The following is a 26,767-nucleotide window of genomic DNA, read 5'->3' on the forward strand; positions in this document are numbered from 1 at the left end:
CAATAGGGCTACAACCCACAGCACTTTTCCTGTGTTTGGTGAAAAATGAGTGAAAGAGCAGGACAACAATAAAATCTAAATGTTCTCTCTATCATAGCCCATAACATTACATGTGAGACAATGCAATGAAGCATTTTCAAACTAGACAGATTACATGTAGCAAGGGTCAAAAGAACTATATATTCAAACCAGGTGTTCTCAAGTACTTCCCACTGGTAACTTGCTTCTCAGAAAGGGGACTTGTAAGTAGTAGCTGTCCAGTTTTGTACTGCAGATGACTTCTGAAATGCAGCTGCTCAGTTTGGAGTGGCCTTTGGAGACACTGTATACAGCACTCTGGAACAAGCCTCCTGGAATCACTCAGAGAAAACTTGGAGAGCAAATGGATCAAACCCTTTCAGCAGGGCACAGATTTCACCCTGATAGACAAGGACATTCTGAGCCACTGTAATTTTTAGAATTTGTGCAAGTATTACCTTAACGTGAGCAAAGTACTTTGTCTAAAATATTGCAGTTTCTGTAATAAAGAATATTTTTAATAATAATCAAGAGTATTTTGACACTACCTCTACTGGAGTTATTCTATTAATAATAAAATCATATCAAAGTTCGTGCAGGGAAACAATTCAAAACTGAAAGTTCTGCAGGAGACATGTTTTATTCAAACCTGCAACTATAGCAAGCAATTGAAAAATGTGTTTGATGAATAATCTCTTTCCTCAGGCATTCTGTATCTCATAAATAGTTGTATTAAGCAGCTTCAAGGATCTTGATTAACAGAGCCAACTGCTTCATTTTTTCTAATGCTTCCAATGGATATGGTAACCTAAATAAACTGCAGAATAGATTAAGAGACAGATAGAAAGAGAAAAAAATTATATGGCTAAAAATTCCCATCTATACAAAAGTCCAACAACACGTCTACTCATCATGAAGTCCCACTTATATTTCAAATCAGGAATTAACCAGCAACAGTGTCATATACGAGTCTTATCAAGGTATCACCTTGTGACTGGCATAAGTTTGTCGTATGAAGGGCTGGCAAAAAGAAGTGCAGTCCCAAATGCTGGTTGCTCAGTATATTGCCCTTCATACCGAATCTACTTTGGATGTTGTCCCTGAAACTCCTACACCAGCTTTTTTGTTAGTTTTGAGAAATGAAAACTATGTAGTCCTGCAGAATGTTGCTAGTATTGAGAAAAAAAGATGTGTGAATATTGATAAAGTCTTTGTGGGATTTTGTAACACAAAAGATATATTTTAGCCGCAGAGCACAGAGAACAATTTCACAAAAGGAGATGCTTTTGAGTACTCACCAGACAGGTGAAAATCTAGATTCAAGTGGAAGCACCAGTCTCAAAGAGAGTCTTACTAGCACAACTAAGATGTGTAACACGCCTTCTACATTCATATGGTATTTACTCATTAAATGAAGCAAGGTGTTAAGAAGATTCCCTGAAGCCCCTTCCCTAAGCTATGTTCCATTTCAGAATGAAAAGTAAGTATCCTTACCCTTGATAAGCATTTCTTAAAAAAAATTGTCATTTACATTACTTACAAAATTGAAGCTAAAGTATCTGTATTTGCTGGTGCAACAGTACTAATAAAGCAAAACTAGGTTATAAAGAGGTTTATGTGCATGTGTGTAAATACATACATGCAATTTACATCTGTAAACATATGTAAACATACACAGATCCAGACACACCTCGAAAAACCCCTATAAAATAGGTACTCGACCTGTAAGCTAAAGCAAGGTAAGAGACCAGCAAAATTTACTTTGCATATAAAACCTAAAGACTAGCTATTAACAACAAACATTTTCTAACTTCCTATGTGTGACTTTGTATTAATTACCTAAAAGTGAATATTTTCTCCAGCACATGGGTCCCACATGTTGGGAGAGAAATAATTAGTTTATCCAGAACGTGAGGTGTAAATGCTGTCTTTGGAAAACTCCTACAGCTGAGCAGCAGAAAGAGCATAAACAAAAAAGAAGTTCACTGTATAAGCTAGGAAAAAAGTATTATTACAGGTTCAGCAAAAGTCACATTAGTGTTATACCAGGCAACCCATTGCTGTTTAAATTTCAGTTGTTTTTCAGAGAATAGATGATCTCATAAACCATATACTGAATACAGATTTTTGCAGATGTTGCAAATGTGAAAAAAAATGGAATACCTGCAAAATAATGCTTTCAGATCATTCTCAAAAGCAGCAAATGAACACAGGAATACTGTCTGCCAGATCTCATGTATCCTATGAGGAAGAGTTCTTTTAAATTACTTAGGAATCATTATAACATGAAATGGAAGACAAACAGTCCTTTGGAATGGAGAACGAGACTTCTGGATATTTCATTAAAAGACAAGATTTTAAAAATACCATGAAAGATCGTATAGGTTGTCAATATCTTTTTGCAGTCTACAGTTGTTGTAACTGCCTCAACAAAATACAAGAACTGAAAGAAAATAACAGGAAGTCCTGGAGTGCAAAGGAGAGGCTGGAGAGGGAGAGTCACACACAGAAGGGAGCACTAGCAAGTCTAAGGGAAAACAAACCCTGTATGAAGAAATATACTGTCAAGAACAAATCAAAGAAGGGTTTATAGGCAAGAAATAAGAGTTACCCAACTGAAATTATTTGATCACTTATTTTTCAAGATGTTGAGGGTGTTCACATTCTGACATTACCTTTGGATAAATAAAGCATTCCCAATGCACCTACATCTGTATTATTTAGCTCAGAAATATCTGAGCTCAGAAATATCTGAGTAAAGCGGTTGAGCTTCCAAGCTGTTTCATTTCTGAGGCAAGTACTATTAATAATTAACATAAAAACATTCTAGATTATGACAAAGGCAAGGAAGCAGATTGTTGGAAAAAAGGCAAGTTCAAAATATTCTCATATTCTCATACATTTTCATTAGGCAGTAAGAGTTCAGAGACATTAATATCAAATAAAATTTTCTGCTTAGAAGGCCTTTGAGATATGTAGAAATTCAATATATAGTCATCATCATCAGAAGTTCCATGTATACCAGTTCTGGTGACCCACAACTTAAAGTCTGAAGATTCTGTTTCTTCTAGGCAGGATAGAAGAGGTATCATCTCTTTCATCATAAGATGGGAAAATGCACCTTTCCTCAGTCGTTTTCAGTGGTCTGAAGCTCACTGACTATTTCCAGTTTCTAACTAATTGAAGCCTGAAGGTATATCTATAGCACAATATACTGCTTCAAGTATATCTTCCACTCAAAATCAGATGTTTTAAGAACAATCAAAACCACCAAATTACAGGAAAGGAGCTACTAAGTCACAGAAAGTCACTTTTTTGAAACCAGCTCAATTACGACAATAGAACACTTTCATGAGCAAAAAATATGACTTTCAAAATACAAAGTTCAGAAGAGACTATTGTCTTGTTCTCTGGTGCTTTAGCCATTGCAGAAATCTAGGGTTTTTTTCAATGTAGCCCCCTTTTGTCAGGTGCTTTACTGACTATTTTCTTCTCTAGAGCTGAAGGTAACAAGAGGCCTCTGTGAGGAAGGCAGGCAGAGTTCACTTCTTTCACCTGTCAGAAGTAAGGAGATAAATATGAGAACAAGGAGGTGGAGAACAGGACATGGATGAGCTTCTTGGCATTGTAAGAGTAGCACCCTTTACTAGAAAACAACTGTATTTCCATTTTTTTTCTAACTACTCTCTGATGTCTGAGTCTGTCTAACAGAGTCCAAGATGTCCATACTGTGGATGAAAATTGGAAAAGGACCAAGTAGAAAACATGAAGAAAACAACTGATAAGGAAAATATTTGGATGAGAGAAGAAAGTAGTGGGTGAAAAGAGTGAAACACATTTGAAGAAAGTGGAAGAAACTGACCATTTATTTTCAGAAGGATAAAAGGAGTTACACACTTACTGAGAAAACAAATTTATATAAACCTTAAACAAGTTAAATTATCTCATTTTTGAGATCAGATATCTTTTTGTGACAACTAATAGGTAATATTATAAAGATGCTCTGTATCTCTATGCTTGAGATAATCCTGAAAGACTGAAGGGGCAAAATTAGGTTTTCAATATATACTTGAATAATGAGATTTCCTTCAAGAAACTAATTAAAACATTAGTAAAAAAAGTTGAAGGAAAATATAATGTATCCAAGATTTTTAGGTCAGCTATTTTGACATTTCTTTTTCAGGGTTTAGTGCTGAATTAAAGTGGTAGTGTTATCTATATTGTTAGACTACCAGAAGACTGAAATGTATGATGCATCTTTTCCTTATCAGTAGGTAGCAAAAGTTTGAAGATTTTAATATCAGTCTTCATGTCAGTAGCCATTTCTGAACAGAGACACTGATGCTTTATGTCCATAGTTTTCTTCTCAGAAATTGCTATACTTTTCAAGGTGGAGCATTGAAATAATTTTAGGTGCTTTTATGCAAATTTTACAGGGAATTGAAAGAAGGGGGTTCTGTTTAAAAGTTGATGTTAAAATATAACTTCAAGCATATTATAACAAAAACTCTGACAACCCTAATTTTGCAGTTACAGGGAACTCAATTTGTTATAGTAGATTAAAAGATACTCTGTAAGAAGAGAAGAAACTACTTGACCACCTATCCACAGACATCAAATTCTACTCTGCTACCCGTGCACAGAAATCAACAACACACCTTACTGTAGAATATTTTCTGCAAAAGCCCCAGGAGACGTAACACACTTCCCTGGGAAGACTAACTCCAGCTATTAACTAACCTCTAGGAGAAGTACCTGCCTTGAGATTCCAGTTATTTGTTTACTTACTTCTTCTTTTATCCCATTTACAACCTCTGCCTGTATAAAAGAACTATACCTTAACAGGCAGTATTCTACATGCATTAAAAAAAATTTGGCTTTTAAGCAAACCACTTCTCTATCTTCTTTTTGATAAACTATTCTAACTATTCTAACACAGCCCTGATGGTGTCTTTATAAGGACTTCACTGCCAACCTACAATATTAATTCTTCTCTGCTCACTTTCCGACTTCTCAGTTTCTCCTTAAAGACACTCAAACTTAAAAATGTGTCCAAAAAATTGTAGAGAGTAGTGTATCATCGGTCTCATCAATTTTGAACTGATAGTCAAAATGACCTCTTTGTGTCCTTTTGTACCTTAAACTCAAATATAAATCATTTTAGCTGTCTTAAAATGCTTCTCCACCAAGATTAGTAGATAACTCAGTCAGTGTTTTCCAGGATATTACTCCCCATTACACAGATTTGCCCATGATTTGGCTTCATTAAAATAGACTTTATTTAGAATGGATTCAACTTTTCAAGCGATCTAACTGTCTTTAGGACTGATCTTATCACCTTTTCACAGTTGCCTTTTTTTTTTCATCAGCAAGGTTATGTTTACTGCTGCTACGAAGGAATTTAATTAATTCCAGTCAGACACAATACATAAAGACTCTGTAAAATATAACTAGAAATTATCAAAGCTCTGACTTCAGTGAGATACTGTCATATTTTGCTGAAATGATGTCTCTTGCCTGTTTCTGCGGTTTCATTAAGAAGAACATACATGCCTCTCCACTACATCTCCTAGTCTGGGAGACAAGAGATAATGTTTTGGTTTTTACACAATGCTGAAATCTCAAGGGCTCAGCAACAGTAAAGGATAGCTAACACCCCCACTTGTGCTCAGATCTGTGCTTTCTCAAAGCATCTCTCAGGTCCAAACTCCTTTACAAATAAAATAGCAGCATCCTCTGATCTCCTCAATAATCCCAGCTGTTTGCTCTAGGGAGTTTTGAAAATTCATTTGACTACTTTGACAACAGAAAGTTTGACTGCCTTTGAATCTGCTTTCAAAGACAAAGTTATACAGGTCAAGCTATTGCCCATGGAGTATTCTGGTTAGTTTGACAATGACGGATACCTTTCATGACCATTTCCCAGATCCCTTATGCCTACACTTCACAACTGTCCTTAATGATGAATGACACTCATCTGCAATGAATGACAATTTTTCAGTACTCTCATTCCCAAAGAAATGGCATTATGGTCACATTTTCTTGCTATAATTTATCAGACTGAAAAAATACAGTCTCTGATTACTGGGTTCTTTATTAATGTAATAACTTAAACAAATACCATTTTATGTGTTTTGAAATACAAAGTGGTAGTATATCAATTTCTTAGGGAGAATATACTCTGTCTTCATTACTTTAGGAACTGTAAATCTTAATCTTTAATGAAAATTCAATGAGGAGAAGACAGACTGTTTTAATTTGAAATTAGTTCAGATGTCCTAGCTGTGCCTAGAAGAAATAAACAAGCGACTGTTATAAAATAAAGGACTATTCAAAATTATTTTGAATGTAAGTCTCATTCTCGCCACTGACAGGAGTGGCAATTTTATTTGCTTAGTGAGGTTTTGTTTTAGTTTGATGCAGTTACATCTTCACTGATTCAACAGGGATTGAACTAGCCCGGAGAAAAGACCCTCCAGAAAAAGTCATCCAGTCAAATTTGCCCTTTGTGAGAAAAGGTGTCGCCTTAGGCCATGATTCTTGGCAATGATTACTTATTACTGGCAGATCCAATTGAATTTATCTTAACAAATAATGCAAGTTTGGCTCAAAATTGTTATTTCTGTTACTGCAACATTGAAGGTCCGCAGAACAGGATTTCTCTATGCCTGTGCCTGTGCTCTCTAGAAGCAAAACAAAAAGGACTGCATATAGAACAGAATGTGTGACATCTAACAAAAGAAAACTATAATCTAGATGTTGATCTTCAAGTGGAAAGAAATATGATGAGTATAGAAGCACAAAAACCCCATGAACGATAAGAAAATATTCAGCAGCTTGATGGGTACTGACGTAAGAGAACATGAGCCTTGTGCTGAGCAATGGCATCACATTAGTGACTTTAGAAGAGTTTTTAAAGGAGAACAAACTTCCTGAGTTTTCAGAAATGTTAGCAAGGACCTCCTCCCAGGCTTGCAGGGCAGGAAAATAGAATGAAGGAATTTGTTTTAAAACAAACACATATGGGAACCTAAAATAGTACACCACTGGAGAGGACAAATGATCTTCTGCTATACGGGAACCAGCTCTTTTTTTTTTTTTCATTTGCACGCAGATGAACACAAATGCACCTTTCTAGTAGCTTATAGATTTTATATCTGTGGTACATCTCAGCAATATTTATCCATTGACAGTATGAAACAAAGAGAGTAATTAATTGCCAGGGACTGGTAAGAAGCAGTAAATTAATGCTGATGTAGTGAAGAAATACTAGTGTTCATGTGTACACAGAAGGGTGGGAAGATGACTGTGAAGTGATAGAGGTAAATCACAGCAGATGTATAAAAACCTACTACCCAAGGCAGGTCATGTCACACACACAGAAATGGAACTACCATATGCTAGCAGGCAGTATTCTCCATTTGCTTGTGCATTCTTCAACTTTAGGAAAGTCATGCATGTTTATATTTGCATTTGTGATCTTTTTAAATGCAGTTGCTTCAGAAGGTACATAATTTTTTACTTACAAACTGATTCAATACCATTTTTATGGTCCTGGTGTGCTCCCTGTGGAATGCAGGGCATCTTCTCTGAGTCTTGCAGAAGCTTCAGAAACACCTTTCATGAAACAAGAAAAAAGTAATTTAGAATCCATTTTCTAAAAACTATTTTCCCTATATATATATATATTCCAAACCATCCAGACTGTCAGAAATTCGTAGTGACTGCTCTAGCCACCCTGATGGAATACGACTACAAAATTAGTCAAGCTGGAGATCCTGGGGATAAGGGGAATGAAATAAATGCCAATAGATACAAAAGCACCTATGCAAAGAATTGCTGACCCATACACACTATTATCTGCAAAGATTTTTCAATAGGCTGTCTGCCCTTGATTGACTTTTTATGCTCCTAATCTGTGATGTGTTAGAACTCAGTTACTGCAGTTTTTACCAAGGACATATTGACAGCTTCAACTCTCTTCTGATGCTCCAGCTAGAAATCTGTGGGCACAACCAGAACTCCTACCACAGAGTTCTAATTATGATACTACAACTAAATCTAATGTACAAAATCCTACAGAAGTAAGAATCTACAGAACCTAGGGAAAACATAGTGTCTAGGGACACTCAGGACATGTCCCTAGATTTTGGGCAAGCACATGGGCAATAATGTTATTGAAAGACATTTAAAGGACAATACAATCATTGGGCACAGCTAACATGAACAAAGTCCTATAAAATTAATACTACAGAGAGGATTGGTCAACAACGTGTGTTTTGTAGCAAAACAATAAGCATGCATACCCCAATCTGGGTGAAGATGATACAATCCTGTTACCTAAAATCACCATGGAAAAAACTGAAATTGTTTTTTTATGAAAGCAACAATCTAAAAATCTGCACTATATTAAAATTGAATGGATTGAATCTTCCTAAGCAGGGGAACACACATCAGAAGGTAGTCATAGTTGACATTATAAAAACCCAGCAGAATTCACCACATTTTTAATCATGAGATCTATTTAAATGGTATATATACTTTGCCAAACAGATTTCTGTTCTAGCTACTATTTCTTGCCTAATCCTATTTCACAGTTCTGTCCACTTAAAGCCCTTTGAATTTCATAGACAGACATTTCATTTTCAGTCCCTTAGCCTTGCAGAAACGTAGAACAGCTTTCAGAGTGAGCCTTATTCACACACCCCCCACTTCTTGTAAGCTCAAATGAAAAACAAAATTAAACTTTTCTCATTTTAACCTGAACTGCAATTTAAATAGTGAACTAAAAATTTCATATAAAAAGAAAGAAAAGAAAAATTAACAGAATGTACAGGTACTGTGAGCATCTCCAATTGAACAGCAAAGCACAACCAAGTTTTTCTTTGTCTTGATGAAAGTCTTGCTTTTTCTCTCTGTTTGAGTTGAGCTGCAAGACTTAGATTATACCCACAGTGCAACTTTCAGAAATCATTAAGAAACCATTTATTTCTTCCCACAAAAGAACTTGATATCAGCTATAACAAAATACTCCTTGTTTCCAAGGAGCTCACACAATAGACAATAAAAACCAGTCAATGTGAAGTACTTTATATCTGTTGAAAGATATTTCTTGGCTTGCTAAGGTGTGACTGTTACATAAACCATATTTTGCTTAGTCAATATAATTGCCATTTAACAGTGGTTATTGATTGCGTTTGTTACTTGCAAACTTTCAGGGCACACTTTTGGCCATTAACAACTGCAAGGCCAGAAATTTCTGGACGGACATTTCTGTATTAGACCCTGGAGGCAGATCCTGACAACCTAAAGCCACATTCTGATTTGTTGCCTTGGAGCCATTTGCTGATGGCTCTGCAGACCAATTCTGTCAAGCAAACCAAACTAAACTGAACCAGCTGAATCACAGAATATGAATCACTGAATAGCCTGGGTTGGAAGGGACCTTAAAGACCATATAGTTTCAACACCACTACCATGGACAAGTATAGCTTTCACTAGACCAGGCTGCTCAGAGCTCCGTCCAGTCTAGCCTTGAACATTTCCTAGGATGGGGCATCCACAACTTTTCTAGGCAACCCATTCCAGTGCCTCACCACCCGCACAGAATAGAATTTCTTCCTAATATCCAATCTAAACCTACTCTCAGTTAGAAGACATTCCCCCTTGTCCTGTCACTATATGCCCTTGCAAAAAGTCCCTCTCCCTCTTTTTTGTGGGCTCCCTTCAGGCAGTGGAAGGCCACAATTTGGTCACCCCAAAATCTTCTCTGCAGGCTGAACAAATCCAACTCTCTCAGCCTTTCCTCACAGGAGAGGTGCTCCATCCCCCTAATCATCTTGGTGTGCCTCCTCTGGACTCACTCCAACACGCTGATGTCCTTCCTGTGCTGAGGACCCCAGAGCTGGATGCAGTACCCTAGGTGGGGTCTGACCAGAGAAGAGTAGAGCAGCAGAATGCCCTCCCTCAACCTCCTGCCTATGCTGTTTTTGATGCAGCCCAAGGGTACAATTGGTTTTCTGGGCTGCAGGCACACATTGATGGATCATGTCCAGCCTCTCATCCACCAGCACGCCAAAGTCCTTCTCAGCAGGGCAGAAATATTTCAAGGAGGTATATGGCTTTCCTTGGAAAGTTTTGAGGCAAACTCTAAAGTCATTTCAAGGAAGAGAAATTAAAGTAGTACTCAGTTAACAAATTTTAACGCATCTTATTCTGTGAAGATATTCAATCATTTTTTTCTCTCCTCAAAGAAAAGCAAGAAAGCAATAACCTTCGAAATCTCTAGAGCTGCCAGAAAGTGAAACAGCATCCTCCAGACAGCTCTTAATGTGCACTTAATTTAATTATCCACCCCTCTATCCTTCTTTTGGTTCTGTTAACATTTGGGATTACAAACATTATAAAATACACAGATACAAATGGTTGGAAAAGATATCTAAAGCCTAAAATGAAGCAAATATAATACTAGTGAGATTTGAAAGTGTCAGAACTGATTCCTTTGAAATATGAATAGAAGTCCAGTTTCCCTTGGAGAGTATGATTTTTAGAGAGTGCGAGTGTCCCTTAGACTGAAAAAGAATAATGGTGAGTACATAAAAGAACAAAAAGAAAGGATAAAATAAAATTTATAACTTATTTCTTCTTTTGAAGTCAGGGTTCTTTTTTTCCAGATTGAATTCCTTGAATAGAATGAATAGTGCTATTATATGCCATCCATTTAGTTCCCAATGCAAAGAGGCTTTTGACAAGGGAATGGAGAATTGAGGTTGTAGCAACAACTAATGATGAGATGCAAAGATGACAGAAATCAACCCAAACGAATTCATTAAATCTTCAAGCTGAAGAGTGATACATTAATATCTAATACAACATTTAAAGCGGTTTTTAAACGTCCCCTTCACAAGAGAGCTAAAAGCAAGCTCTCAACTGAGCAATAGATTGAGCACACTTGGAAGCTTCTTCATATTAATGACAATTTCATATTTACTTTATACATGTCAGTTCCGGAAAGTCCTATGTTATTGCATGGAGATGTAATCCAAAAGTATTCTCAGTATCTACATTGTCTCCAAATCTATAAAGTTTTGCAGTGAACAGCATTCTTTCTTACTGCATGTTAATCACCCTATACAAGAAAATAACTTTTCGATAAACTTTTGACTTTCCCCATAGAATTGTATAGCAGGAATGCATTTTACTTCATAGCATTATGTAAAATGTTTATTAAAATTGTAAACTATGAAAACTGACATTAGTCTCCTATCATCACATGAATAAGTGATTTTTTTTCTACAGATCTATAAGAGAGTACTTGAACAGTGGTTGTTTAGGGAATCTTGATATTTAGAAGTTGCAGATGATGGGATAAATAGAGTCCAAGGGAAATAACCTCACACTGATATGGTAATTTACACAGGGGTTAATTCAGAAGTGACAAAGATGTATAACAGTCTCTTCCTCTGTGCATTTGGTACAAATACACACACATACATGTGTATAATATATAAGTATGTATACATGTTCATGTATACATATATGAAAGTCTCTATCTCTCACTATACACAGAAAATATTCTTTGGATATTTCATCACAGTTTGGCTAAGTCCTAAGCTTTAAAACTTGTAAACCAAAAGCTATTCTCAGCAATGTTTTTTCTGCCCAAAGGGCCACCTGAACTGAACTGATGCTACAGGCTTGAGACAACAGTTTTTCTCATTAAATCAATGACACTTGAAATTTCCTTTACGTTAATGCAGAAACAAACATTTAAGAGTTACACAGGTTACATCAGTCTTCAAATCAGATTCTTGAAATAAGAAATATGTCATAGTAGAGTCTGTGCTGAAATTAATAGCAAATCAAAACTATAAAGTACAGATTTTGTTTGATTTGAGTTTTTTGTTTTTGTGTTTACTTGCTTGCTTTTTTTTTTAGAAAACCTGCTTCTCACAAGAAATTGTTGTGGACTATGAAAGATACAATCAAGAGTAGCTGGAAGCTATCACAAAATTCTCTAACCAAGAAAATATGATTACACAGAAAAACTACAAGTACCTCTTCCAAAGTTGTGTCAGAAATGCCATAGCCAGTCACATGTAGATGCTGAAGGCTTTGATCTAAAGCTTGAAAGAGACCTTTAAAAGAGGCCTTATCTGCCCTTTCTGGAATCACATAGGTCAACTCAGTCCCGCTGTTCTCTTTCAAGAAGGCTTCTGGAATATGGGTCTGTACCAGAGATGTGACACGAACAATATGCTTAGGATCCTGGATTTCAAACATAGAAGGCTATGAGGGGAAAAAAGATAATTGTGCATAAAAAATATTACCAGAATTATTGGACTTGATAGTAGAATTCATGCAGGAAAATTTCCACTGAGGAAACTGTGTCACACCTGAGATGCAGAGACTATTTCCCATGAATGAAGAACAGTGAGACAAAACCCTTTTCAGCTAATTACTGATATTCATCATTTTCAAAGATGTCATTATGTTCATCTAAATAACAATAATAATAATAACACCCACCCAAAACAACCAAGAAAGCCAATAAAAACATGTTTTGCTGGCTCTCTAATAATCTGTATCATGTATGACTTCCTGGTAGAGACATACACCTCCCTTAGAATATGCAAAGCTGTTACTTGGCAGGCACGGTTAAATTCTGTATAGTACATTTTTAATATACCTTTTTTATGAGTGTTAGACTATGTCCCTGGCCGTATGTTTCTCTCAGATAAGAGGGAGAACCACAGCACCTCAGCTGGCCACGCTGCAGAATGGCAATGTGATCACTGAGCACCTCTGCCTCATCGAGGTGGTGAGTGGTAAAGATCAGTGTGCAACCTGCATCAGAAAGATTGGTACATGTCTACAAAACCTGGTTTCTAGAGAAACACCTCTTGCTTTCACAAGGGTCTTTAACGTTAAGGGAACGTGTTTTAGGAGTCTTCAAAACAGGACACAAACAAAACCTGCAGTCAGATTTGCAATTTGATTTAGATTCAGCTCTAAACATCCTTTGCCCTGTATTATACGTAGCAAGCAGTATCAAGCCATTAAAAGCTCCAGCTGTTTTAAGAGCATAAGAAATTCCTTAAAATGACATAATGGCAGTGTCTGTTTCAATGGATCATTCACTGTTAATTATTACAGCCAATTGAGTGCTCACTAGCTGAAGAGTTTGCTTCCCACAATCAATTTTTGACTTTGTGGCACCTAAAAAATTAATGTGGCAGACTTACTGATGAGTCTATTTTCATTAGAAGTATATATGCACTATATACCGATATATACAAAATGGAAATGTATCTATATACAGATATATGCAAGATGGGAAATGGAAACCAGATAGTAATTTTGAGAAGCTGGAGAGAGGGGAAAAACTTCAGGACAGGTCTTAGAACTAGGTTCAATCTTCTTTTAGATTGGGCATCTTTCTGTGTGATAGCAAATAATTCTTGTAATCTCATTTGGCTGCCTTAAAGTTTTCAAATTCAATTAAGCGTTTCCTCAGAAATTAATGTATTTAATTTCTGATAATATTTCCGCTATAATTTGACTACCTAGTTTAAATTGAGACAAAATTCCAGAAAGTAAAATAGGAAGCAAATTATGTGGGTAAACTTTGTACCAGCTTTGTACTTCAGAAGAACATCCCAAATACCACGGCGAGAACATGGATCTACTCCACTGGTGGGCTCATCTAGAACAACTGTCTTTGAGTTTCCAATAAAGGAGATGGCAATTGACAGTCTCCTTTTCATTCCCCCAGAAAGAGCTCCAACAGGTTTGTACTGATGTTGAGATAAATTCACATCTTCCAGAGCTCTGAAATAGAAGTACAAAAATGGGACTAATTTTGAGAAAGTTTTTTCTGGTCACATCATGTCCAGTTAGAGAAGAATTACTGAAAAGTCACTGTAAATGGAAAGCGATAAAATCACTATGTTTGATTGATTATACACTTCAGTGTCAAAAACAAATAGGAAAACAAATATCTCTTTACCTACAAAGCATAAATGCTCATCATCATCATTCTGGGTAAGTATTTTGTAAGATAAGAACCAAAAATTTTTAAATTAAGGCCAATAAAATAAGTACCAATTTGTCCAAAAACTTAGCAAACTCCAGATTATAGCCCCTTTAAATGACAGTAAAGACTGTTAGTTTTATAACTCAAGCAGTGCTTCACATTTTGCACATGAAGAACCTTAGAGAATGCCTGAGTTTTTAGGAAATGTGTAGTTATTTGAGGTAAATAAGGTAACACTGCAGTTTTGTTTTTTTCTATTAGAAGATACGTTTTTGTGAAATAAACAGATTAGTGATCCCTAGGTAGATAAAACTACCTAATCTAACCTAATCTAATTCCTCTGTTAAGGACTGGGAGATGCCTTAGAAGACGTTACCAATTCAGCCCTTGCCTCTGATGATGATCTGTGTGGAAATATTCTAAATAAAGGCAGTACTATAACACCATTAATTTATCGTTCATCACTCTGAACATCTAGTCACTGACCTAAGAGCTTTCAGCTGCTATCAGCCTGGTAAACAAGACATAAAAGGCTCAACAGTGCTAAGCTAATCTCCTGAATCATTTGAGTGAATATGCAGTCTGTAAACCATGCCATTTACCCTTAGAGATTTTCTCATCTTTAAAACAACAGGTTTCTATAATTGTTCTATAGATATATATTGAGGAAAATTAATCTCTTTAGAAGCCTGCTTCTTTTGCTAATAAAAGGAGAATTTTGTTTCATTCTTTTGTTACTTTTCTAGTTTCTCTGAAGTCTTTTAAAGCACTTGTTGCCTTTAAAAATAATGCAATTTTTCTTAGTAACAAGGTCTGCAGAGTCCTGAGTGTTCTTGTGTGCCGTTAGTATGACAGACTGCTGTTGAAATTACAATTCATCAGTCTAAGTACCATAAAATACAGAATATTACTTTGCATAAATTTTAAACCAAGTACTGGGTTTGGTTTGTCTCTGTTATTCTAGAGAATTGTTTCTATTTTTTCTAGAGAGAATGTAGTGTCCCACATCAGAGTTTGTCCAGATTAAAATTTTAAAATAACAGGTTTCTATGATAGCTACCAAAAAAGAAAGTTACTTTGCCACAAATGCCTCTGCACATGCCTAATTGTACCCCTAAGAAGTCCCATCAACTTGGCATCTATTTGCGTTGAAGCATGGAAGCTTCACAGCACTTCACAGAGTCTATCATGAATTAAAAGGTAAAAAGAAAGTATCTGCACTGCCACACTGTTAGAAAAGCTACATTTCATTCCTGAGGTAGAGAAAATGCAGTTTACTACCAGTGAACAAGATCTCAGCTTGTACAGTTTACGAGTAGTTTAATATACATGATGAAAAATAAGATTTAGTCCTATATCAAAGAAGTATTAGCACAAAAACACTAGCAAACATTTTCAACCTGAGAAGTGACAAATCCTATGAGGTAATTTAAGAGCTCTGATTTGGTTTTTCTATTGGATTGTTTGGTTTTAAACCTCTTGATTTACTAAAAACATTTCAAGGCTGGATTTGGCAATGGAAAACATGACCTATTTAGAAAGATTGTAACGAAGACTACCTTTGCCTGCGTTTTCTTGTTTTCTAACCTTCCTTCCACTGCAGGTGAGGGAATACAAGATAATAAATATATAAAGCCAGTGTTGATTTAATTAAAAATTTGGGGCAAGCACAACAGTTTACTTTCTACCCTCCTCTCCAGCAAGGGGGGAGGCAAGGCTGACAGTATGAGGCAGGAACCACTGCAGTTCCTACAATCCTAACCATTCACTCCAGTCAAAACATCATTATTTGATGGTCCTCTATACCAGGTTTTTAAACATTGACAGTTCCACTACAAATATATTCAAGTAAGGGTTAGACACTAGGAAATATACTTTCAAGGCATGACTTCAGAACATGAAATGTGATTAAAAGTTCACAAATCCCTGAGGTTTCCATTAGCTTTTGCTCATAATTTTTGCATTTGCACTTTTTTATTTGTGTGGTTTGCAATAGCCATTACTGATTTACTTGGCAGATTTCAAAAAATGAACGGAAAACTTACCCACTGACTTGCTCATTCAACTGTTCGTTCGTCCATCTGGGTGCCTTCACTGATCCATAAAGCAGTAGATGCTCTCGCACCGTAAGTGTGTTAAACAGCACATCATACTGTGGGCAAACACCCAGCTCTGTCCTGATGGCAGCCAAATCAGTACGTATGTCCTTTCCATCAATAATAATGGTACCAGAGCTCGGTGGATACAGACCGGTTAACAGTGATCTAAGAAAAAAAAATTATTCCTCGAGATAATATGCAATGACTGTATTACATAGCTCATTACTTGGATTTCCTGAGGTATGTCCTAGCATCCTTAGAGCAACACCAACTCAGCTGAGTACAGTTATAGATACATCACTAATGCTTTGGGTTTCAATTTTATTGTTTTGGTTTGGGGGGGTTTTTGGGGAGGGAGGTTTTTTGGGGGATTTTTTTGGTTGGTTGGTTTCTTCTTTGTTTTGTTTTTTATGGTCTCAACAGTCCTTCATTTCCCTTATTCCAGAACAAAATCCATTTTTTTCCCAGACAAAAATAACAGATGATTGTTTCTCTTTTCACAGGGGTATTCTGTGAAGAGTATTTCTCAATTAGGTCCCACGCTGCGAGGCTAGTTTGACGAAAGCTGATCATAGCTAACATAAATGGAGAAATATAGACTTCTTACTTGAGACATTTTTAAAGGTCGTTTTCATTTCATTAGTTTCATTTCTGGTCAACTGCCAAGAAAAAAAGAAGTCCCTTACAGCCTCTAGGGGCAAAGCACAAAACCCCATAAAACTCCGCACTCTCCATGTGATGAGTACATATAGAATGCCAGAAAAGAATACTCCCCCAAGGTGTGCTCAACTCCACAGCTAGACATTCCCAGCTCCTACTTAAGCTGCTCCTGAACTATTACATTACGATTTAAGTGACACAGAAGACCCAGTTCTCTACTCATTACATTGCCTGTGTCATAGATATACAGCCTTCACTTTCCATGTGCTTTCGGGAGTTTGTCAAATATTTATTTGGGGTGGGGGAAAGGCATAGCAAAGAATTCACAACATTTTGAAGTGAAAAAGTATAGCAGAGGTCAGAGGGAAGAGTAATACCATTAAATGTCAGACTTACATAACTGTTGTCTTGCCAGCTCCATTAGGTCCCAAGAGCGCTGTTATCTGCCCTCTGTGGAAAGTGAGGCTGAGATCTTTAACAGCCGCCTTCTGGCCATCCATGTGCTCTTTGGTGAGAGACAGCAGCACAACACCAATGGTGGCTCCTTCAGTGCAAGGGCCTTTCCAATTTTGAGGTGCTTGTTCTGTGTGGGAAAGGGCAGCAAAACAAGCAGGGTTGCTGAATCTAAACATATGTGCGTGTGTACAAAGGGAATAACAAACTAATTTAATCCCTGTTGCCATTTACCAAAGCCTGGAACAGGTGTTCAGATGGTCTGAACTGACACAAGCTCCACTGAAATCAAAGATACAAGGCCAGTTAACATTTGCTAAGAATTTGGCCTATTTGTAGTTATGCCAAGTTGTGTCTCCTTAAGGTCATAAAACAGTGGCTATATTTTATTTCTAGTAGAAAAAACTACTTATAATAACATTATTTGAATAATTGTTTTATACCCCTAAGTATGAGAAAATTCTAACTGTGTGAGCTACTTCATATATGCTGTTCAGTTTCAGGCAAACAACATTGACATACCATTCACAGGCATAGACAGTTAATCTTCTCAATTCTCCTCAGTTGACAAAGCAAAGCAGATCTCTGGGAAGTGATTCAGAGCAGCAGCCTAGTCTAAACATGATTCAAGGTGCTCAAAGCAGGTAGATATCCAGCAGTTTTCTGACTGTGTTAACCAATTGAGGAAACTGAGATGACCGTATGACTCTAATAAAGCTACTTTCCTTTCTATGTCAGGAGGAAGGGTTTCCAAACAGAGGCACAGTCAATCAGCAGCCCCAGAAATACATTATTAGCATGTATTATCGACTCATTACAACTGAGAAATCTGTTAGTGGAATTCATTTATTTTTTTTTTTAAAAAGGGCAAACCAAAATAGAATGCCCCAAAAAGAGAAACTGCTATGGGTGAGAATTATGAGAAGAGAGAATTATCCTTTCCAATATATATGAAATATACATTTACATAAAATATTTATTGTTTATATTTACATTGTATGTAATACTTTTAAATAAATAAAATGTAAACATTGCAATAACAGAGAATTAATCTTTATATAAGAACCAAATTACATAAATCAAATTATAAGTAAAAAATTATATAATTTTTTCATCCATAGGTTTGTTTAAGTTGAGAATGAAAAAGCTGCTTTGCTCTTTTCACAATCAATTTTAAGCTTCTGGCAAAGTTCTTTCTAAACTTGAGGTCACCTTCAAGAAAGGCACTACCAGCTGTTGTGACATTTCTGAGGTCTTCCTACCCACTGACCTCTCCCAGTTACCTTCTCTGTCTTTCAGTCTGCAGACTAAAACCATCAACAAACATTGTTCATGTCCTTTCCACTGTTTCCTAAATTTGCATCCTGGATCTTAACAAAAAAACATTGAAGTGCAGAGTGAGCCTCAGACGATGTATCTTAGGTAAGACTCAGAGAAAGAGCTTCAAGTTACTTGCAACCACTAAACTGATCACCTTAGGACTTCTCTGAAGAGCAGTTCCAAGCAGATACTCAGCACCCAGGTCTCTGCCAGCCCTGTTCTAGTTGTAATTCCAACTGGTAGGACTTACATGCCAGCCTTTCCCTGACACACCTCTGATTTCCTAAGTACTCTCCACTCCCATGGAACCACTCCTTACCTGGGTTGTACGGAACAAATGCAGAAATCACCAGGGAGCAAGTTCCAAGAAAATTCTCCATGAATGCATTTACCCCATATTTGGTACAGTGACACCCAATTTTTATGGAAGACAGCAAGCTCCTTTGCTGCATGGCAGCTTTAGCATTCGCACAAAGGGGATTTGCTATCAGCTACGTGACATGAATCAAACAGAGGAGAAGCAATACACCAAGGGTAGGCAGTGTGGTGAAATCAGAGGGAAACACTGGAAATCTTCGTTTCAGGTAAGGACCAAAGGCAATCATCTCAACAAAATGGAGTTGTTCCAAATTGCAGAAATTCCAACAAAATTCATACAAATAGTTTTCCCACAAGTGTTTAAATGAACCTCAAGACATTCTGAAGTCTGCCCTTCCCCAGGAGGTACCAGTATGTAAAACTGCTGAGTTGTTGAGCTTCTTCACCTGTGCTACAGACAAATGGATTATATCCAAGCTATTTTAACTTTCAAAAAAGCACAACCCACAATGTTATTCTAAGGCGCAAGATGGAATATAGGTGAGAGTGACTTATTCCTTCATTCCAAAAATCTAAATTAAATGTCCTCACAGAGAACTGAGAGGCAGAGAAGGAAAAAAAACCAAACAATAAAACAAACAAACAACCCCCCCCCCCCCAAAAAAAAACCAACCAAAAAACCACAAACAAACAAAAAAGCTGCCTAAATTAATTGTAAGCAAGTAAACACACAGAAGAGAAGTGAAAGTATCTGGAAGCAGATAAAAATTAGTTATAACAGTTGCTTTTCAAACAAAAGGCTAAGAAGCAGAGACAGAAAGAACAGTGATTACAGAAGAGAAAAATAAGAAATAGAAGGGAAAAAATGAACAAATTATTTTTTTCACTGAAATAAGAAGCCAATTTTAAAAAAAGTTAATAAAGCCCAACACTTTTCAGATTCAGTAAGAGTACAAAAGGCTTCACTGAACTCCAAAAGATCCTAACCAAGCAGAGAGGCAATACACTGGGACACAGTAAACCAAAGAGATACTTATTTTACAACTTTAAAGAGTTTTCTTAAATATTTGTGTACAATAGTTTTCACTGAATGAATCAAGCATTACAAGTGACAGCACACTAACTATAAGTTAGTATATAACGTTCATAGTATATACTATATAATGAAAGAGAGAGAGTGACAAGATCAAAACACATAATATAGGGCCAAGCAATGATAAAAGCAGATTGATCACAATCAGCCCACCCTTCCAAAAAAAACTCCATTATTAAAATTCTATTACTACAGACCTTTTTCTTTGAAGTTTTCATTGAAGAAAAATATATTAGAATTCAGGTAATGTCTCTCCCTCCTCTCTGCACCACACAGGTTCTTCCAGTAGGAAACAGTAAAGGGAAAGTACCATCGGTGTTTTGATCCAAATTTTCCTAGATTAGAATTATGATACAAACTGTTGAAAAATTTAGTCATTTTGTATCTGTTTATAGACTCTTAATGTCCTATCACTACTTACAAAGACTGGTTAGACCATTTAATTACCTCAAATCCTTGGCTGCACTCAACAAACTTTATAATAAAGTGCAAAAAAAGTCATTTGTTCGTAACACCAGGTTCTGCCCTAGAATAATCAAACTTTGGTGATACTATGCTTTACTGTCTCCAAATCAGCTTCAAAATGTAACAGGATCATAGACTTAACAGTATGTAGGCACAGCCAAACATAATCTAACCTACAGGAAAGAAAATGTACCAAATGGCCTGCCAAGGTAAAGAATCTTATTTTTTGTTATAAACATAATCCATAGCATCAGTCAATAAATATTATTCTGAAATTACTATCCACACAATGTAAACAAACCAGCTACCATAAGAAACATTTATAGTGGTACACAAACAGAAAGGGATAAAAAACATGCTTCTATACACAACCTAAACTTTGGCATTGCCCAATCTTTCCAGGCATCACTTACCCATCACACAATACGCACTCTGTGTGTTTAGAGTTACACTTCATTGACACCGAAGGGTAGGTGTCAATTTAAGATAAAGTTTTTCTTTAATTCAGTTGTATATTCCACTCAGCCCTATCTTTCAAGGCAAAATTTATTTTTTTTTTAAACAAAGTGACTGAAAGAAAAGGTAGCATATCCAAATCAGAGGAAAGGTAAATTTAAACAGCTAGTGAGGCATGAGGCTATGATTGAAAATACATCGACCAATTCAATAATACTCATAAAACTTGGTTAAGGAAAAAAAAATTAAAAAACCAAACCACTGCCTTCTGAAAATTGAAAGTTAGTTTTCTTTATGCATTGGACTGTGGACTGACTGGGAGCAAGATACAGTTACCAGGTTGTCTGAAGCCTTTATGATCTGAAAACATGCTGTTATTCATGGGTTTCAGCCTAAGTACTGACTCAGAAAACTTGTCATTTTCACAGGAAGTTTTGCTATTAGGCTGAGCTCTGTTACTGTGAATTTCCAATAAATTTCTAATTCTATCAGATATTAGTCATCCCTATGAGCAAATAAAACATATTTCATGCCTTGCTACAAATTATATTCCGTGTATTAGCACTACTCAATATTTGTGTATATTGGAAAACTTTATTTCCCAGTAAAGGCAGTCAGACAGTTTGTCACATCAAAACTTTAACTCAGAAAAATACATACTTTTGTTTTAGTTGCATAAACCGAGGAAAGCCTATTCTATCTATTTTATTAAATGACTTCTTCAAAAACACAAAATAAGAACAAGTCCAAGATCTTACCAGGAATAATATTGCTGAAATACCAGCCACCTATAGAATACAAAATAGAGTCAAAGAACATCATCCAGCACATCCATCCAAAGGTCATGTATCCTCCTTGTGCCATTGACTGGTGCACATTATTCCACTGAATTCCTGGGAGTAATAATAACAATTTTTTAAAGGTCAAAGATAAATCAGTACAGCATTAAAGATCACAAATACATCAACACCACACACTTCTGGGTATTTAAGCACTAGTACAAAACAAATCATAGTTAATAACAGTAATCCTAATGAATAGAAATGAATTGTTATGCCTCTACATGCCTCTGTTTAGAACAGCAGGTGACAGTGCCGTTGGGAAAATGCAGGGAAGTTGTTCTAGAAAGGGCTGTTTATTTGGCAAAAGAAAAAGAACTACAACACTGACAAAATGGGGCACTGACAAATGAATCAGGCTTTAAGCCATTCTGCTGATATAAAGAAAAGGATTACACAAAGTTTAATGTCATTTCTATAATGCTAAATCTGAAAATTTAAATCTGTGAATTCTAACTCAGAAGCATTTGTGTGCATCGACTTCATTCAGAGATAACCATGAGCAAACTCACTGAATAATTGCATCATAAATTTATTATATTGCATTAGACATGAAAGGAAGAAAGAAGGTGCAAAATACTAGTACTACAGAAAGCTACCATATTGCTAAATGGAAAACAAAAGTAACCAAACTGTAGATTTATTAAAAGCATTGTATTTTTTTGCTGAAAATGCTACCTTTTTTTTACGGTAAAGTTGGTCATGATATTGCTTCTACATTTCTTTTTCTATGATTGTTAAAAAAAGTAGTTTTTCCCAAAACACATTTTGCCATTCCTTCAGTAAAGATGAGTCATTTTGATGAAGTGTCTGGTTACAATTTTAAGTAATGTTTTCTGAAACTATCTCTTCCACTCTTACCAACTTTTGTACCACTATGATACTTTTTCAATACCTAGTAGTTTGAAACACCCACTGTCATCAATACTGATATTGCCATATTAGTAAAAAAAAAAGGATTACATCCATTTACATACCTGGACTTGATTTATCCTATTAACTCATTAGAGATTTTTTTCAAAACAAAGTGAAAAACATTTCCAATGTTAGTTTTTGAAATAATTACAATGCTTCTTCTTCTGGAGAGCTTACCTATTTCTTGGCTCTCAAAGTGTGTAATGAAAAATATTCCTTGCCCAAAGGCAGTTGTAGAAAGAAGACACTACAATACCAGAGGAGAAAGAGGATATGAACATCAAATAAAAACATATTATCAACAAGTTACATGAAATAAAATAAATTGTGATAATGAAAGCAAGCATAAAATAAACAGATTTTTTTTTCTTTTCACTTAGGCTAATGATAGCTATTTCTTTTTATGTTTTAACAATACTCCCCCACAAACTTCAGTAGTATTTGCTCCACCTTAAAGGGCTGCACTGACCTAGTTATTAATATTGAGAAGTGTTATTTAATTTTATAACAGGACATAGACTATCATAAATCTACCACGTCCTGAAAACTTATGATGCAAAAGTATGCAAAGGAATTTACTTTTTGTGATAAGAACAGTAGTCCTACTCAATTTTGTAAGAACAGAACTCAAGAAAAGACAAAAGCAGAAAGAACATGCACATTAGGTACTATATGCTGAGACAGCATTTTTGTGCAAGGAAATAACATTTCAATTTCAAGAAGAAACACAGTTGTGCTGGATCATGAAAGCACGGAATGGAAAATAGCAAGTTAGTGATGTAGTATAGCAAGAAAGTGTGACGGAACCCATCCTGACAGCTCTAAAGAAAGAAGTTTGATATAGGCTGTTTCTTAGAAAAAAAAAAATCAAAATCATCACTGGTATGGTTTATGTATTCGTACAGAGAATTTCATGCTAATTCCCATCACCTGAGTTCCTGTCTCTTATGTTGCCAGGGTTTCACCACATGACAGGCCCTCTCATCTGTTAATAATTACTGCTTTTTTCACATGCTGCTGTCTCTGATTTTCAGCAAAGGAAAGTGTCAGAGACTGAAATGGTTAATGGCTTAAACATTGTAAAATCGCCAAAACGCTTTTGGCCACTGTAGCAAACTGAAAAGAAGCAGCTGTTCACCCAGCAAAGCCTGCCCCTCCCTAAACATGCCCACTGTGAAAGGACCTTCAGGTTAGATAAGTGGATGCCGTGGTCCAACTATCCCAGGTGCAGAAGGGCGTGCACACCTGAAGCTACAACCAGGATTTCCTGCAAATCCTGCAAAGTGGGATAATCCTTCTTATCATGCCAATGTCCTCCCTTATATGATGACTCTGCTGTGAAGACCCCTCTGGAGACCATCAAAGGCTTGAAGACTCATGACGTGTCCCGTGCATTATCCATTGAAAAACTCCCTGCCCCAGGGGAGGTACAAAGAGTTCCCACCTTCCCACAAGGAGTTCCTGAGTTTGAAGTGTATAATCTTTGAGTTTTGGGGGGGACTTCCCCCAGTCCCAACAGATCAAGACCATAACTTAGACAGAACTATAACCACCACTTCAACCAACAGGCATGGAAGCCGCAACTACGAAGTTTCATTGCTGGATCCAGCGGGTGGTGACTATATATATATCTTAGGCCTCTTATCCTTTCTTTCCCTTTCTCTCCTTTATACATTTCCTTAAGTGTTATTTTTATGCTTTAATATTACTATGCTTCTTAAGTGTTATTTTTATGCTTTAAAATTGCTATGTTTTAATATTGCTGTATTACTATAGATGATAAACCCTAAAATTTATAAAAAATGTTTCAAAATAAACCCTACATATATTTATTTATAAACACTGATTATTCAATGTCGTTTGACTCTGATCCACCCCAAGGGATTTATTATCAAGAATGAAGGTTACCCTCTCCTTCCAGGGCCAGTCGTAACAGCAGGATATCTGAAACATTGTTTTGAATAACTGATTTTAAGGTGTGCAAGTTCTCTGATGCACACAAAAAAGCAACAGAAAACAAAAATCCACTTTGCCTATTTATGCCTGAATTCTGCAGTCTTACATTCATGTTTACTTGCATGCAAAGAACTTGTATATTTTATCTGACTGGTTGACACTGAAAAAGTGAGCTTTTTTTTAATAGTGTATGAATTATTCCACTAGCTTGATTTGATACGTGAGTTATTCTGAAAGACTCAAGCCATAATGCGTGAAATATGGTTTGCAATGTATGATGATGATATTTGATGTCACATTCAGGGATATAGTGTGTTAAGACAGTACAAAGACATGAAACAGCCTATGGCACACACAAAACAGGAAAAGACCCTGAAGAACCTACACCAAAGAATCATATACCTCAGACTGTATAGCTAGACAAGTTTCTGATCTAATCTCCAATTTTACTCAACAGAGAATCAATCAGTAGTTTTCCTCCAAACAAATAATGACTTTCAGAAGTGGTACGTCATCAGCTGATCTAACATTACAAATATTTTGAGGTCGAAATATTTAGAGAACTCATGGGCATGAGGAATGCAACTTCCTGATACTTTCTGTAGGTTTACAAAATTTCCCTGACAATTTATTTTTGGTTCCTTTCTGCATTCTAAATATTTTCTCAATTGGATAGTTATTAATGTGATTTATTTCTAGTGAACACAAAAGCAAACAGAAACCTAGGAAAAAATAAGTTAATTATAATCTAAAGTTTCTAAACTACGGAATTCCACAGCAAGGTTGGAGGAGAAAAATTAGAAAAGGAAAACAAATATTTACCATTATAATCTTGCTGATGAAACTCAGCTGGTTCTGCAAGACCAACAAAACTATGTAGGGTAAAAAACTGATCATATAGACAAGGCTGGCACACAGAGCTGCTGTATCGGCACTGCTAAAAAACACTCCCAAGAAATAGCTTAGCATAATAACTGTGACTCCAAATTCCAGGAGAAAAGGAAGATGAGGAAAGGCCATTGCTATAAGCAAAGATACCACTTGCTTTTAAAATGATGGCCAGAGCACAGCTGCTTATTGTGAGTACAATGACATTCTCAAGAAACCAAGCAAAGAAATGAATGGCTGGATGTACACCCATTGTCTTCATATACTGCAAGACAACACAGCAAAGAGAGGTTAAAGTTAGGAAACAAATTTTCTTTTTTTTCTTTTTTAAACAAACATGCCACCAAGACACTAGCACCTCCCCAAAGGAAGTCATCTCTCCTGAAATTACTTGTTTCTTTTCCCCTTTTCCTGTGCTATCTCCAGGATCAAACACGGTTTTGAACAGGGCATTCTCAGGTATTACATACAAAACACAAGGGATTATAATGCCTCGGCACACCTCTCTTTTGCAAAGGGTTGCAGGACCAGATGTCAGATTACTGCTCCTCCAGTGAGTTTGCTATTTTATACACTAAAAATTCGGAGGATACGCGCAGCATTGTATAAACAAATGGGGTTTTTGCAGCCTCTTGCTCTACTAAAAGTATCATACAGATATGTCTGTAAACCTTTACATATTGACATAATAATGGTACCTGGCAAATAATAATTTAGTATCACCCATCTTTTTTTTAAAAATGCTTTTGGATACAATCTAATACAACCTCTGAAACATTTTTCTTAAGAGGATCAAAATTAACTTTATGATATGATATGATATGAAAATAATTAATATTTTGAAGTATTAAAAAAGTCTATCTTACAATACAAAGAGTAGAGAAATTAGATAACTCTCCTGTAATTCCCCAAATTAAAACGCTTATTCAAGCAGTGATTCTGCTGATCACTGAGACCAGCATGATTCTTAAATTCTATATAAAATTGTGTTTTATATAGAAAATGTACCACAAAATCCCCCTGTCCTTCTGTATGATTAGCACCTGTAAAGACTAGCTGTTGATATAAGCAAATAATTGTCTCTTTTCTTATGTGTTGTCTTTCCTATATTTCTGATAATTACACAATGCATGACAAATTTTTTAATTGGTTAGTTAGTGTTATCATTACAGACCATGGAGCAAAACTTAAAAAGAATCCAAAAAAACCATTCTATTCACAAGGACCTTTTCCAAATAACAATTTCCAGCTT

General features: G+C 36.0%; 1 protein-coding gene across 1 annotated transcript in view; it reads right to left on the minus strand.

The window, feature by feature from the left end:
- The window catches only part of ABCA13 (ATP binding cassette subfamily A member 13), a 176,034-nt gene that overhangs the window by 84,890 nt on the left and 64,377 nt on the right, over positions 1 to 26,767 (minus strand). The window contains 11 exon segments of the mRNA XM_032683056.1: positions 7,545 to 7,635; positions 12,076 to 12,306; positions 12,707 to 12,864; positions 13,652 to 13,848; positions 16,099 to 16,317; positions 17,209 to 17,395; positions 20,194 to 20,331; positions 21,676 to 21,810; positions 22,849 to 22,918; positions 25,450 to 25,644; positions 25,646 to 25,780. Coding sequence (XP_032538947.1) covers positions 7,545 to 7,635; positions 12,076 to 12,306; positions 12,707 to 12,864; positions 13,652 to 13,848; positions 16,099 to 16,317; positions 17,209 to 17,395; positions 20,194 to 20,331; positions 21,676 to 21,810; positions 22,849 to 22,918; positions 25,450 to 25,644; positions 25,646 to 25,780 — 1,756 coding nt within the window.

This window comes from Chiroxiphia lanceolata, chromosome 1 (assembly GCF_009829145.1).
Source record: "Chiroxiphia lanceolata isolate bChiLan1 chromosome 1, bChiLan1.pri, whole genome shotgun sequence".
NCBI classification, from domain to species: Eukaryota; Metazoa; Chordata; class Aves; order Passeriformes; family Pipridae; genus Chiroxiphia; species Chiroxiphia lanceolata.